This window comes from Podarcis tiliguerta, assembly GCF_965153285.1.
Source record: "Podarcis tiliguerta genome assembly, chromosome: Z".
NCBI classification, from domain to species: domain Eukaryota; kingdom Metazoa; phylum Chordata; class Lepidosauria; order Squamata; family Lacertidae; genus Podarcis; species Podarcis tiliguerta.
Genome location: NC_139553.1, coordinates 564799 through 579746, shown reverse-complemented (window position 1 = coordinate 579746; position 14948 = coordinate 564799). Strand labels below are relative to the sequence as shown.

The window sequence follows — 14948 nt, the reverse complement described above, 5'->3', positions numbered from 1 at the left end:
TCCCCTCAAACTTCGGGAACTTCCTGTCTCTCCCCTCGAAATTCGAGAACTTCCTGTCCCTTCCCTCAAACTTCAGGAACTTCCTGTCCCTCCCCTTAAACTTCCTGTCCCTCCCCTCAAACTTCGAGAACTTCCTGTCCCTCCCCTCGAACTTTGAGAACTTCCTGTCCCGCGCCCCGAACTTTGGGAACATCCTATCCCTCCCCTCAAACTTTCTGTCCCTCCCCTCGAACTTTGAGAACTTCCTGTCTCTCCCCTCAAACTTCCTGTCCTTCCCCTCAAACTTCAAGAACTTCCTGTCCCGCCCCTCGAACTTCGGGAACTTCCTGTCCCTCCCCTCAAACTTTGGGAACTTCCTGTCTCCCCCCTCGAACTTCCTGTCCCTCCCCTCAAACTTTGGGAACTTCCTGTCCCTCCCCTCAAACTTCGGGAACTTCCTGTCCCACCCCTCAAACTTCCTCTCCCTCCCCTCAAACTTCCTGTCCCGCCCCTCAAACTTCCTCTTCCTCCCCTCAAACTTCCTGTCCCTCCCCTCAAACTTCCTGTCCTGTCCCTCGAACTTCCTGCCCCTCCCCTCGAACTTCCTGTCCCGTCCCTCAAACTTCCTGTCCCTCCCCTCAACCTTCCTGTCCCTCCCCTCAAACTTCCTGTCCCTCCCCTCAAACTTCCAGTCCTGTCCCTCGAACTTCCTGTCCCGTCCCTCAAACTTCCTGTCCCTCCCCTCAAACTTCCTGTCCCTCCCCTCAAACTTCCTGTCCCTCTCCTCAAACTTCCTGTCCCTCCCCTCAAACTTCCAGTCCCGCCCCTCAAACTTCCTGTCCCTCCCCTCAAACTTCCTGTCCCGTCCCTCAAACTTCCTGTCCCTCCCCTCAAACTTCCTGTCCCGTCCCTTGAACTTCCTGTCCCTCCCCTCAAACTTCCTGTCCCATCCCTCGAACTTCCTGTCCCTCTCCTCAAACTTCCTGTCCCGCCCCTCAAACTTCCTGTCCCATCCCTCAAACTTCCCGTCCCTCAAACTTCCTGTCCCATCCCTCAAACTTCCTCTCCCTCCCCTCAAACTTCCTGCCCCTCCCCTCAAACATCCTGTCCCTCCCCTCAAACATCCTGTCCCGCCCCTCGAACTTCCTGTCCCTCCCCTCAAACTTCCTGTCCCTCCCCTCAAACTTCCTGTCCCTCCCCTCAAACTTCCTGTCCCTCCCCTCAAACTTCCTGTCCCTCCCCTCAACCTTCCTGTCCCGTCCCTCAAACTTCCTGTCCCTCTCCTCAAACTTCCTGTCCCTCCCCTCAAACTTCCTGTCCCTCCCCTCAACCTTCCTGTCCCTCCCCTCAAACTTCCTGTCCCTCCCCTCAAACTTCCTGTCCCGTCCCTCGAACTTCCAGTCCCGCCCCTCAAACTTCCTGTCCCGTCCCTCGAACTTCTTGTCCCTCCCCTCAACCTTCCTGTCCCTCCCCTCAACCTTCCTGTCCCGTCCCTCGAACTTCCTGTCCCTCCCCTTGAACTTTGGGAACTTCCTGTCCCTCCCCTCGAACTTCCTGTCCCTCCCCTCGAAATTCAGGAACTTCCTGTCCCTCCCCTCAAACTTCCTGTCCCTCCCCTCGAAATTCTTGAACTTCCTGTCCTGCCCCTCAAACTTCCTGTCCCGTCCCTCAAACTTCCTGCCCCTCCCCTCAAACTTCCTGTCCCGTCCCTCAAACTTCCTGTCCCTCCCCTCGAACTTCCTGTCCTGCCCCTCAAACTTCCTGTCCCTCACCTCAAACTTCCTGTCCCTCCCCTCAAACTTCCAGTCCCTCCCCTCAAACTTCCTGTCCCGTCCCCTCAAACTTCCTGTCCCGTCCCCTCAAACTTCCTGTCCCTCCCCTCAAACTTCCTGTCCCTCCCCTCAAACTTCCTGTCCCTCCCCTCGAACTTCCTCTCCCTGCCCTCAAACTTCCTGTCCCTCCCCTCAAACTTCAGGAACTTCCTGTCCCGCCCCTCGAACTTCGGGAACTTCCTGTCCCGCCCCTCAAACTTTGAGAACTTCCTGTCCCTCCCCTCAAACTTCCTGTCCCTCCCCTCAAGCTTCCTGCCTCTCCCCTCAAACTTCCTGTCCCTCCCCTCAAACTTCGATAACTTCCTGTCTCTCCCCTCAAACTTCAAGAACTTCCTGTCTCTCCCCTCAAACTTCCTGTCCCTCCCCTCAAACTTCGATAACTTCCTGTCTCTCCCCTCAAACCTCAGGAACTTCCTGTCCCTCCCCTCAAACTTCCTGTCCCTCCCCTCCAACTTCCTGTCCCGCCCCCAACCTTGGCCCGGCGCTGGTGTTCCTCCTTCAGCTTCTCCTGCTGGCCCTGGGCTTCTTTGGAGCTGGGGAACGAGAAAATGAACGAATAAACGAGACAAGAAGAAGAAGAAGAAAAAGAATAACAAATAAAAGTGTAAGCGGGAAAAAAGAAAAATGATAGAAAAATAAAAGTCATTCCTTCTTTCCTTCCGCCCTCCCTCCCCTTCCTTCCTTTCACTTCCATCTTCCCTTCCTTCCCTCCCTTCCTTTACTTTACCTCCCTCCTTCCTTCCCTCCCTCCCCTGCCTTCTTTTCCCTGTGTTTTTCCTTCCTTCTTGCATTTCCTTCCTTCCTTCCTTCCTCCCTCCCTCCCCCTCCTTCCTTTCACGCCTTCCTTCCTTCCTTCCTTCCTCCCTCCCCTCCTTCCTTTCACTTCCTCCTTCCTTCCTTCTTCCCTTTCCTTCCGCCTTGTATTTCCTTCCTTCTTTCCCTTCCTTCCTTCCATCTCTCTCTCTCTTTCTCTCTCCTTCCTTCCTTCCTTCCATCCATCCATCTCTTTTTCTCTCTCTCTCCCTTCCTTCCTTCCATCTCTCTCTCTCTCCTTCCTTCCTTCTTCCTTTCCTTTCCCTTTCCTCCCTCCCTCCGTTCCTTCCTTCCTTCCCGTTGCCTCCTTCCTTCCTTCCATATCTCTCTCTCTCTCTCTCTCTCTCTCTCTCTCTCTCTGTCCTTCCTTCTTCCCTTCCTTCCTTCCCATTCCTTCCTTCCTTCCCTCCCTTTCCTTTCCCTTCCCTCCCTCCCTTACTTCCTTCCTTTTCCCTCCTTCCTTCCATCTCTCTCTCTCTCTCCTTCCTTCCTTCCTTCCGTCCTTCCTTCCTTCCTCTCTCTTTCCCTTTCCTTCCTTCTTGCGTTTCCTTCCTTCCTTCCTTCCCTCCCTTTCCTTTCCCTTCCTTCCTTCCTTCCTTCCTTCCATCCCTCTCCTTCCCTCCTTCCTTCCTTCCTTCCATCCATCTCTCTCCCTCTCCCCCCCTTCCTCCCTCCCCTCCTTCCTTTCCCTTCCTCTTCCCTTCCTTCTTGCGTTTCCTTCCTTCCTTCCCTCCCTTTCCTTTCCCTTCCTTCCTTCCTTCCTTCCTTCCTTCCATCTCTCTCCTTCCCTCCTTCCTTCCTTCCTTCCATCCATCTCTCTCCCTCTCTCCCCCTTCCTCCCTCCCCTCCTTCCTTTCACTTCCTCCTCCCTTCTTGCGTTTCCTTTCTTCCCCTCCCTCCCTCCCTTCCTTCCTCCTTGTATTTTCTTCCTTCTTTCCCTTCCCTCTCCTCCCTTGCCTCCTCCCTCCCTTCCTTCCTTCTTCCTCCTTTCCTCCCTCCCTCCCCCCGGGGGAAATACCCCGCCCACTTCCTGTCTCACTTCCTCTCCACTTCCTGCCGGAGATCCTGCCACTCCTGGTGGGACTTCACCTCTCTCATCTCGTCAAAGCGCTTCAGAAGCTCCCAGGATTGGCCATAGGCCTTCCTTTCCTTTCCCTCCTTCTTCCCCTTCCTTCCTTTTTGCGTTTCCTTCCTTCTTTCCGCCTTCCTTCCTTCTTTCCTTTCCTTCTTTCTTGCATTTCCTTCCTTCCCTCCTTCCTCCCTTCCCTCCTTTCTTTTCAGATCCTTCTTTCCATTCCTTCCTTCCTTCTTGCGTTTCCTTCCTTCCATCCTTCCTTCCTTCCCTTCCTTCTTCCCTTTCCTTCCTTCCTTCCATCTCTCTCTCTCTCCTTCCTTCCTTTCACTTCCTCCTTCCCTCCCTTCCCTTTTCCTTCCTTCTTTCCATTCCTTCCTTCCTTCCTTCCTCCCTCCCTCCCCTCCTTCCTTTCACTTCTTCCTTCCTTCCTTCTTACGTTTCCTTCCTTCCCTTCCTTCCTTCTTCCCTTTCCTTCGTTTCCTTCCCCTTCCTTCCTTCTGCCTTGTATTTCCTTCCTCCTTTCCCTTCCCTTCCCTTCCTTCCCTCCCTCCCTTTCCTTTCTTCCTTCCTTCTTCCCTCCCTTCCTTCTTGCATTTCCTTCCTTCCCTTCCTTCCTCTCTTCTTTTCACTTCCTTCTTTCCATTCCTTCCTTCCTTCTTCCCTTTCCTTGTTTTCGTTTCCCTTCCTTCCTTCCTTCCTTCTTTCCATTCCTTCCTCCTTTCCTCCCCTTCCTTCCTTCCTTCCTTCCTCCCTCCCTCTCCTTCCTTTCACTTCCTCCTTCCTTCTTTCCCTTCCCTTCCCTCCCTTCTCTTCCTTCCTTCCTTCCATCCATCCATCTCTCTCTCTCTCTCCTTCCTTCCTTTTTCCCTTCCTTCTTCCCTTCCTCCCTTTCCTTTCCCGCCCACTTCCTGTCTCACCTCCTCTCCACTTCCTGCCGGAGATCCTGCCACTCCTGGTGGGACTTCACCTCTCTCATCTCGTCAAAGCGCTTGAGAAGCTCCCAGGATTGGCCATAGGCCTTCCTTTCCTTTCCCTCCTTCCTTCCTTTCTTCCTTCCTTCCTTCCTCCCTCCCTCCCCTTCCTTCTTTTCCCTTTCCTTTTCCTTCCTTCTTGCATTTCCTTCATTCTTTCCTCCCTCCCCTTCCTTCCTTTCACTTCCTCCTTCCCTTCCTTCCTTCTATTCCTTCCTTCCTTCTTCCCTTTCCTTCTTTTCCTTCCGCCTTGTATTTCCTTCCTTCTTTCCCTTCCCTTCCTTCCCTTCCCCTCCATCTTGCACTTCCTTCCTTCCTTTCCATCCATCTTGCACTTCCTTCCTTCCTTCACTCCTTTCCTCCTTTCCTCCTTCCTTCCTCCCTTCCTCTCTTCCCTTTCCTTCCTTCCTTCTGCACTCCCCTTCCTTCCTTTCACTTCCTCCTTCCTTCCTTCTTGCGTTTCCTTCCTTCCTTCCCCTCCCTCCCTCCCTTCCTCCCTTCCTTTCCTTCCTTCCTTCATCCCTTCTTTCCTTCCTTCCCTTTCCCTCCCTCCCTTCCTTCCTTCCCTTTCCCTCCCTTCCTTCCTTCCCTTTCCCTCCTTCCTTCCTTCCATCTCTCTCTCCTTCCTTCCTTCCTTCTTCCCTTCCTTCCTTCCTTCCTTCCTTCTCCCCTTCCTTTCACTTCCTCCTTCCCTTCCCTTCCTTTCCTTTTCCTTCCTTCCTTCCTTCCTTCTCCCCTTCCTTTCACTTCCTCCTTCCCTTCCCTTCCTTTCCTTTTCCTTCCTTCCTTCCTTCCTCCCTCCCTTCCTTCCTCCCTCCCCTTCCTTCCATTCACTTCCTCCTTCACTTCCTTTCCTTTTCCTTCCTTCCTTCCTTCCTTCTCCCTGCTTCCTTTCACTTCCTCCTTCCTTCCTTCTTGCGTTTCCTTCCTTCCCCTCCCTTCCTTCCTTCCTTCCTTCCTTCTTCCCTTTCCTTCCTTTCCTTCCCCTTCCTTCCTTCCTTCCTTCCTTCCTACCATCTCTCTCTCTCTCTCCTTCCTTCCTTCCTTCTCTCTCTCTCTCTCCTTCCTTCCTTCCTTCCATCTCTCTCTCTCTCCTTCCTTCCTTCCTTCTCTCTCTCTCCTTCCTTCCTTCCCTTCCTTTCTTCCCTTCCTTTCCCTCCGTCCTTCCTCCTTCCCTCCCTTCCCTTTTCCTTCCTTCTTGCATTTCCTTCCTTCCTTCCTTCTTTCCTTCCTCCCTGCCTCCCCTTCCTTCCTTTCACTTCCTCCTTCCCTTCCTTCCCCTCCTTCCTTACTTCCTTTCCTCCCCCCTCCCCTTTCTTCTTTTCCCTGTCTTTTTCCTGCCTTCCTTCTTGCATTTCCTTCCTTCCTTCCTTCCTCCCTCCCCTTCCTTCCTTTCACTTCCTCCTTCCTTCCTTCTTTCGTTTCCTTCCTTCCTTCCCCTCCCTCCCTCCCTTCTTCCCCTTCCTTCCTTCCGCCTTGTATTTCCTCCCTTCTTTCCCTTCCCTTCCTCCCTTCCTTCCTTTCCCTCCCTCCTCCCCCCCGGGAAAAAAACCCCGCCCACTTCCTGTCTCACCTCCTCTCCACTTCCTGCCGGAGATCCTGCCACTCCTGGTGAGACTTCAGCTCCCTCATCTTGTCAAAGCGCTTGAGAAGCTCCCAGGATTGTCCATAGGCCTTCCTTTCCCTCCTTCCTTCCTTCCTTTCCCTTCCTCCTTCCCTCCCTTCCCTTTTCCTTCCTTGCTTCTTGCATTTCCTTCCTTCCCTCCCTCCCTCCCCTTCCTTCTTCCCTTTCCTTCCTTTCCTTCCCCTTCCTTCCTTCCTTCCACCTTGTATTTCCTTCCTTCTTTCCCTTCCCTTCCCCCCTTCCTTCCTCCCTCCCCCCTTCTTTTCACTTCCATCCTTCCTTCATCCCTTCCTTCCTTCTTCCCTTTCCTTCCTTCCGTCCGTCCTTCCGCCTTGCATTTCCTTCCTTTCTTTCTTCCTCCCTCCCTCCCTTCCCTTCCTCTTTTCACTTCCTTCCTTCCTTCTTTCATCCCTTCCTTCCTTTCCTCCCTCCCTCCCCTTCCTTCTTCCGTTTCCTTGTTTTCATTTCCCTTTCTACCTTCTTGCTTTTCCTTCCTCCTTTCCTCCTTCCTTCCTTCTTTCCTTTCCTTCCACCTTGCATTTCCTTCCTTCCTTCCTCCCCTCCTTCCTTTCACTTCTTCCTTCCTTCTTCCCTTCCCTTCCTTTCCTTCCGCCTTGTATTTCCTTCCTTCTTTCCCTTCCCTTCCCTTCCTTCCTTCCATCCATCTCTTTCTCTCTCTCTCTCCTTCCTTCGTTCCTTCCTCCCTTTCCTTCCTTTCCTTTCCCTTCCTCCCTCCCTCCCTCCCCTTCCTTCTTCCATTTCCTTGTTTTTGTTTCCCTTCCTTTTGTCTTGAATTTCTTTCCTTCCTTCTTCCATTTCCTTCCCTCCTTCCTTCCCTCCCTCCCTTCTTTTCACTTCCTTCCCCTTCCCTTCCTCCCTCCCTTCCCTTCCTTCCTTCCTCCCCTCCCTCCCTCCTTTTCACTTCCTTCTTTCCTTTCCTTCCTTCCCCTTCCCTCCTTCCTTCCTTCATCCCTTCCCTTTCCTTCCACTTCCTTCCTTCCTTCCTTCCTTCTTCCTTTCCTCCCTCCCTCTCCCCTGGGAAAAAACCCCCGCCCACTTCCTGTCTCACCTCCTCTCCACTTCCTGCCGGAGATCCTGCCACTCCTGGTGGGACTTCACCTCTCTCATCTCGTCAAAGCGCTTGAGCAGCTCCCAGGATTGGCCATAGGCCGCCCGGCTGGCCAGATCCTGGATCTCCTGGCGGCGGCGCAGATCCTCCTGGAGGAGGAGGACCGAGGGGAAGACATGTTGTGGAACCCGGTGGGAGATCCTCCCAGAGATCCTCAAGAGGAAGATCTGGAGATGTTTGGAGGATCCTCCAGAGAGATCCTCCAGAGGAAGATCTGGAGATGTTTGGAGGATCCTCCAGAGAGATCCTCCAGAGGAAGATCGGGAGATGTTTGGAGGATGGTCCTGAGATCTCCAGATCCTCCCAGAGATCCTCAAGATCGGGAGATGTTTGGAGGATGGTCCTGAGATCTCCAGATCCTCCAAGAGATCCTCAAGAGGAAGATCTGGATATGTTTGCAGGATCCTCTAAAGAGATCCTCCAGAGGAAGATCTGGAGATGTTTGGAGGATGGTCCTGAGATCTCCAGATCCTCCAAGAGATCCTCTAGAGGGAGACCTGGAGATGTTTGGAGGATCCTCCCAAGGTTTCCAGATCCTTCAAGAGATCTGGAGGTGTTGAGGGATCCTCCCGAGATCTCCAGATCCTCCCAGAGATCCTCAAGATCTGGAGGTGTTTAACGATCCTCCCAAGATCTCCAGATCCTCCCAGAGATCCTCCAGATCTGGAGGTGTTTAGCGAACCTCCCAAGATCTCCAGATCCTTCAAGGGTTCCTCCAGATCTGGAGGTGTTTAGCGATCCTCCCAAGATCTCCAGATCCTCCCAGAGATCCTCAAGACCTGGCGGTGTTTAGCGATCCTCCCAAGACCTCCAGATCCTCCCAGAGATCCTCAAGATCTGGAGGTGTTTAGCGATCCTCCCAAGATCTCCAGATCCTTCAAGGGTTCCTCCAGATCTGGCGGTGTTTAGTGATCCTCCCAAGATCTCCAGATCCTCCCAGAGATCCTCAAGATCTGGAGGTGTTTAGCGATCCTCCCAAGATCTCCAGATCCTCCCAGAGATCCTCCAGATCTGGAGGTGTTTAGCGATCCTCCCAAGATCTCCAGATCCTTCAAGGGTTCCTCCAGATCTGGAGGTGTTTAGCGATCCTCCCAAGATCTCCAGATCCTCCCAGAGATCCTCCAGATCTGGAGGTGTTTAGCGATCCTCCCAAGATCTCCAGATCCTTCAAGGGTTCCTCAAGATCCAGTGGTGTTTAGCGATCCTCCCAAGATCTCCAGATCCTCCAAGAGACCCTCAAGAGGAAAATCTGGAGATGACCTGGAGGATCTTGGATCCAGGATCTCCAGAGGTTCCTCAAAAGGAAGATCAAGAGGTGTTGATGGGTCCTCCAAAGATCTCCAGATCCTCCAAGAGATCCTCAAGAGGAAGATCTGGACATGTTTTCGAGCCCGGGGCCACCGGTGGAGAAGACCTGGAGGATCTGGGATCCGGGATCTCCAGACCCTCAAGATCTGGAGATGGAGGATCCCCCAAAGATCTCCAGATCCTTCAAGGGTTCCTCAAGAGGAAGATCTGGAGATGTTTGGAGGATCTCCAGATCCTTCAAGGGCTCCTCAAGAGGAAGATCCGGAAATGTTTGGGGATCCTCCAAAGAGCTCCAGATCCTTCAAGAGATCTTCCAGAACTGGAGATGTTTGGGGATCCGAGATCTCCAGGTCCTCCAAGAGATCCTCAAGATTTAAAGATGCTTGGAGGATGGTACTGCAAATATCTCCAGATCCTCCAAGAGATCCTCAAGATCTGGAGGTTGAGGGATCCTCCCAAGATCTCTAAGAGATCCTCAAGAGGAAGATCTGGAGATGTTTAGGGATCCTCCCAAGATCTCCAGATCCTCCAATAGATCCTCAAGATCTGGAGGTTGAGGGATCCTCCCAAGATCTCCAAGAGATCCTCAAGAGGAAGATCTGGAGATGTTTTAGGATCCTCCCAAGATCTCCAGATCCTTCAAGAGATCCTCAAGGTCTGGAGATGTTTAGAGATCCTACAAAGATCTCCAGATCCTTCAAGAGATCCTCAAGATCTGGAGGTGTTTAGGGATCCTTCAAAGACCTCCAGATCCTCCAAGAGATCCTCAAGGTCTCCTGTGGCACCCCAGCTCCTCCTGGAGGAGGACCGAGGGGAAGACAGGTTGGGGAACCTGGGATCCACCTGGAGGATCTGGGATCTCCAGATCCTCCAAGAGATCCTCAAGATCTCCTGGCGGCGCCCTACCTCCTCCTGCAGGAGGACCGAGGGGAAGACAGGTTGAGGGACCCAGGGGAGAAGAGCTGGAGGATCTGGGATCTCCGGATCCTCCAAGAGATCCTCAAGATCTGGAGATGTTTGGAGGATCCTCTCACGATCTCCAGGTCCTCCAAGAGATCCTCAAGATCTGGAGATGTTTAGGGATCCTCCAAAGATCTCCAGATCCTGCAAGAGATCCTCAAGAGGAAGATTTGGAGATGTTTAGGGATCCTCCAAAGATCTCCAGGTCTTCTTCTTGAGGATCTCTTGGAGGATCTGGAGATCTTTGGAGAACCACCCTCAAACCATCTCCAGATCTTCCTGTATCTCCAGATAGATCCTTCAACCGTTCCTCACCAGGAAGATCTGGAGATCTTTGGAGGTCCATCCTCAAACCATCTCCAGATCTTCCTGGATCTCCACCTCCTCCCACGCTTCCTCCCCCACAAGATCTCCAGATCCTTGGCGGATCTCCACCTCCTCCCACCCTTCCTCCCCCGCAAGATCTCCAGATCCTTGGCGGATCTCCACCTCCTCCCACCCTTCCTCCCCCGCAAGATCTCCAGATCCTTGGCGGATCTCCACCTCCTCCCACCCTTCCTCCCCCGCAAGATCCCCAGATCTTTGGTGGATCCCCACCTCCTCCCTCCCCAGCACCACCTGGAGATCTGTGGCGATCTAGGGATCCGGTGACCTTTTGAAGGCCCACCAACCTCCACCCCTCCACCCCCTTCCCACCCGGAAGACCCCCAGACCCCGGGAGATCCACTCACCTCGCCCTCCGCCGCCCGGATCCGGTCGTAGAGGCGCAGGATCCCCTCGATCCCGGGGCCTTTGGGGGCGGGGGCTTCCGGGGCGCTGGGCGGATCCCTCCGCTTCTCGGGGCGCTGGGGGGGGGAGAGAGAGAGGGATCGGGTGAGAGGAGGGAGTGGATCCGGGATCGAGTATCGAGACTGGGGATAGGGGGCGGCGATTTGATTGGCAGGAGGGTAGGATAGGAGAGAAGGATAGGATAGAATAGGATAGGTTAGGAGGGTAGGATAGGATAGGAGGTTAGGATAGGATAGGAGGTTAAGATAGGATATGAGACAAGGATAGGTTAGGAGGATAGGATAGGATAGGATAGGAAACAAGGATAGGATAGGAGGATAGGATAGGAGGGTAGGATAGGATAGGATAGGAGGATAGGATAGGAGGATAGGATAGGAGAGGAGAGGAGAGGAGAGGACAGGATAGGATAGGAGGTTAGGATAGGATAGGAGACAAGGATAGGCTAGGAGGATAGGATAGGAGGGTAGGATAGGAGACTAGGATAGGATAGGACACAAAGATAGGGGACTAGGATAGGATAGGAGGATAGGATAGGATAGGAGGTTAGGATACGATAGGAGACAAGGATAGGATATGACAGAAGGATAGGATAGGAGGGTAGGATAGGATAGGATACGATTGGACAGAAGGATAGGATAGGAGGATAGGAAACAAGGATAGGGTAGGAGGATAGGATATTATAGGAGACAAGGATAGGATAGGATACAATATGAAACAATAGGCAGAAGGATAGGATAGGAGAGGAGAGGAGAGGAGACAAGAATAGGATAGGGGGAAAAGATAGGGTAGGATAGGAGACAAGGATAGGATAGGAGGATAGGATAGGATAAGAAAAAAGGATGGGAGACAAGAATAGGGTAGGATAGGATAGGATACAATAGGACAGAGACAGGATAGGAAACAAGGGTAGGATAGGAGGATAGGATAGGAGGATAGGCTACGACTGGACAGAAGGATAGGATAGAAGATTAGGATACGACTGGACAGAAGGATAGGATAGAAGATTAGGATACGACTGGACAGAAGGATAGGAGACATGGATAGGATGCAATAGGATACTATTTGCCAGAAGGAGAGGATAGGAAACCAGGATAGGAGACAAGGATAGGATAGGAGGATAGGATAGGGCAGAAGGATAGGATAGGAGAGGAGAGGAGAGTATAAGAAAGGAAAAAAGCAGAGGAGACAAGGATAGGATAGGAGAATAGGATAGGATACAATAAGACAGAGATAGGATAGGAAGTAAGGAGAGGATCGGAGGATAGGATACGATTTGACAGAAGAATAGGATAGGAAACAAAGATAGGAGACAAGGATAGGATAGGAGGTTAGGACAGAAGGATAGGATAGGAGGATAGGACAGAAGGATAGGATAGGAGGATAGGACAGAAGGATAGGATAGGAGGATAGGACAGAAGGATAGGATAGGAGCATAGGACAGAAGGATAGGATAGGATAGGAGACAAGGGTAGGATAGGAGGGTAGGATACAAAAAAGGATAGCAGACAAGGATAGGATAGGAGGATAGGATAGGAAACAAGAATAGGATAGGAGGATAGGATACGACAGGATAGAAGGATAGGATAGGATATGATATATGACAGGATAGGAGGATAGGATAGGAAACCAGGATAGGAAACCAGGATAGGATAGGAGGATAGGATAGGATAGGAAACAAGGATAAGAGACAAGAATAGGGTAGGATAGGATAGGATACAATAGGACAGAGACAGGATAGGAAACAAGGGTAGGAGACAAGGATAGGATAGGAGGATAGGATAGGAAACAATCGGATACAATAGGACCGAGATAGGATAGGAAGCAAGGCTAGGATAGGAGGATAGAGTGCCTAGGACAGAAGGATAGGATAGCATAGGAAACAAGGATAGGGCACCAGGATAGGATAGGAGAAAAAGATAGGATGGGAGACAAGGATAGGATAGGAGAAAAGGATAGGAAAGGCTAGGATAGGAGACAAGAATAGAATAGGAAATAAGGATAGGATAGGAGGATAGGATAGGAGACAAAGATAGGATAGAAGAAAAGGATAGAATAGGAGAAAAGCATAGGATAGGATAGGAGGATAGGATAGGAGAAAAGGATAGGAGAAAAGGATAGGATAGGAGACAAGGATAGGATAGGGGGATAGGATAGGATAGGAGACAAGGATAGGATAGGAGGATAGGATAGGAGACAAGGATAGAATAGGGGGATAGGATAGGAGACAAGGGCAGAATAGGAGGATAGGATAGGAGACAAGGGTAGAATAGGATAGGATAGGAGGTTAGGATAGGAGGTTAGGATAGGAGACGAGGATAGGATAGGAGGTTAGGATAGGAGACAAGGGTAGGAAAGGAGACAAGGATAGGATAGCAGACAAGGATAGGATAGGAGGATAGGATAGGATACGATAGGATACGATTGGACAGAAGGATAGGATAGGAGGATAGGAAAGAAGGATAGGATAGGATGGAATAGGATACAATAGGACAGAAGGATAGGATAGAACAGAAGGATAGGAAAGGAGGATAGGATAGGAGAAAAGGATAGGATAGGATAGGATAGGATAGGATACGATTGGACAGAAGGATAGGATAGGAGGATAGGAAACAAGGATAGGATAGGAGACAAGGATAGGATATGAGACAAGGATAGGATAGGAGAAAAGGATAGCATAGGAGACAAGCATAGGAGAGGAGGAGAGGAGGAGAGGGTAGGAGATAAAGATAGGATAGGAGAAAAGGATAGAATAGGAGACAAGGATAGGATAGGAGGATACGATAGGATATGATTGGACAGAAAGATAGGATAGGAGGATAGGAAACAAGGAGGATAGGAAGATAGGATATTATAGGAGACCAGGATAGGATAGGATAGGATAGGATAGGATAGGATAGGAAACAAGGATAGGATAGGATGGGATAGGATACAATACGACGGAAGGATAGGATAGAACAGAAGGATAGGATAGGAGGATAGGATAGGAGACTAGGATAGGATAGGATAGGATAGGATAGGAAACGATTGGACAGAAGGATAGGATAGGAGGATAGGAAACAAGGATAGAGGAATAGGATAGGAGGATAGGATAGGAGACAAGAATAGGATAGGGGAATAGGAGGATAGGGTAGGAGACAAGGATAGGAGACAAGGATAGGATAGGAGAAAAGGATAGGATAGGAGGATAGGAAAGGGCCTTACCTGCATGGCCCCCGCCCCTTCCGCCCGGGGGGCGGGGCCTCCGCCCGGCGACCCGGGGGGCGGGGCTTCGGGGAGGGCGGCCTCCCCCCGGGCCGATCCCTCCGGCGCCGCCTCCTCCCGGCCAGGGGATTGGCCGATCCGGCTCAGGATCCACCCCGCCTGGGGGGAGAGCAAGGGGGGGGAGCGGTGGGCTTCCAGGATGTCCTGGGGGGGAATTAAGAATAATATTAGTAGTAGTAGCAATAATTATAATATAATATAATATAATATAATATAATATAATATAATATAATAATATAACATAACATAACATAACATAACATAACATAACATAACATAACATTATATTATATATTATATTATATTATATTATATTATATTATATTATATTATATTATATTATATTATAATAATATAAACAGGCTCTTTGGTGTTTTTGATAAGAATATTGGTGTTTTTCATAGAATAATAATAATAATAAACAGGCTCTTTTAATAATAAGAATATTGGTGTTTTTCATAGAATAATAATAATAATATTAAAAAAACAGGCTCTTTTTTGTTTTTAATAATAATATTGGTGTTTTGAATAGAAGAAGAAGAAGAATAAACAGGCTCTTAGGTGTTTTTAATAATAATAATACAATAATAATAATAACAATAATAATAATAATAATATGGAAAGCCATCCAGATGGGTGGGTTGTAAGGCATTATTATTATTATTATTATTATTATTATTATTATTATTATGAAAAATAATTACAGAAACCAACCAGCTCCTGGGTCTTCCCTAAATAATAATAATAGTAATAATAATAATAATAATAATAATAATAATATATTGTTATATTATAACATAACATAACGTAATATAATATAATATAATATAATATAAACAAAATATAATAATATTAACATAATAATAATAATAATAATAATAATAATAATAATAATATAAATAGGCTCTTTGGTGTTTTTAATAATAATATTGGTGTTTTTCATAGAATAATAATAATAATAAACAGGCTCTTTTAATAATAATAATATTGGTGTTTTTAATAGAATAATAATAAGAATAAGCAGGCTCTTTGGTGCTTTTAATAATAATATTAATAGTAGAAACCAATGGTATAGAATAATAATAATAAAAACAAAAAAAAACAAAAAAAAAACAGGCTCTTTTACTAATAAGAATATTGGTGTTTTTAATAGAAGAAGAAGAAGAATAAACAGGCTCTTTGGTGCTTTTAATAATAAGAATATTGG

The 14948-nt window shown here is 49.4% G+C and overlaps 1 protein-coding gene across 1 annotated transcript in view; it reads right to left on the bottom strand.

Moving 5' to 3' along the window:
• The window catches only part of LOC310669395 (mRNA export factor GLE1-like), a 47091-nt gene extending 33210 nt beyond the window's left edge, over window positions 1–13881 (bottom strand). The window contains exons 1-4 of the mRNA XM_083423237.1: window positions 13682–13881; window positions 10423–10536; window positions 7364–7512; window positions 2284–2344 (exon numbers count right to left, since the gene is read on the bottom strand). Coding sequence (XP_083279363.1) covers window positions 2284–2344; window positions 7364–7512; window positions 10423–10536; window positions 13682–13687 — 330 coding nt within the window. The 5' untranslated portion in view covers window positions 13688–13881. The remainder of the gene's footprint in view (window positions 1–2283; window positions 2345–7363; window positions 7513–10422; window positions 10537–13681) is intronic.
• Between the last annotated feature and the right edge of the window lie 1067 nt (window positions 13882–14948).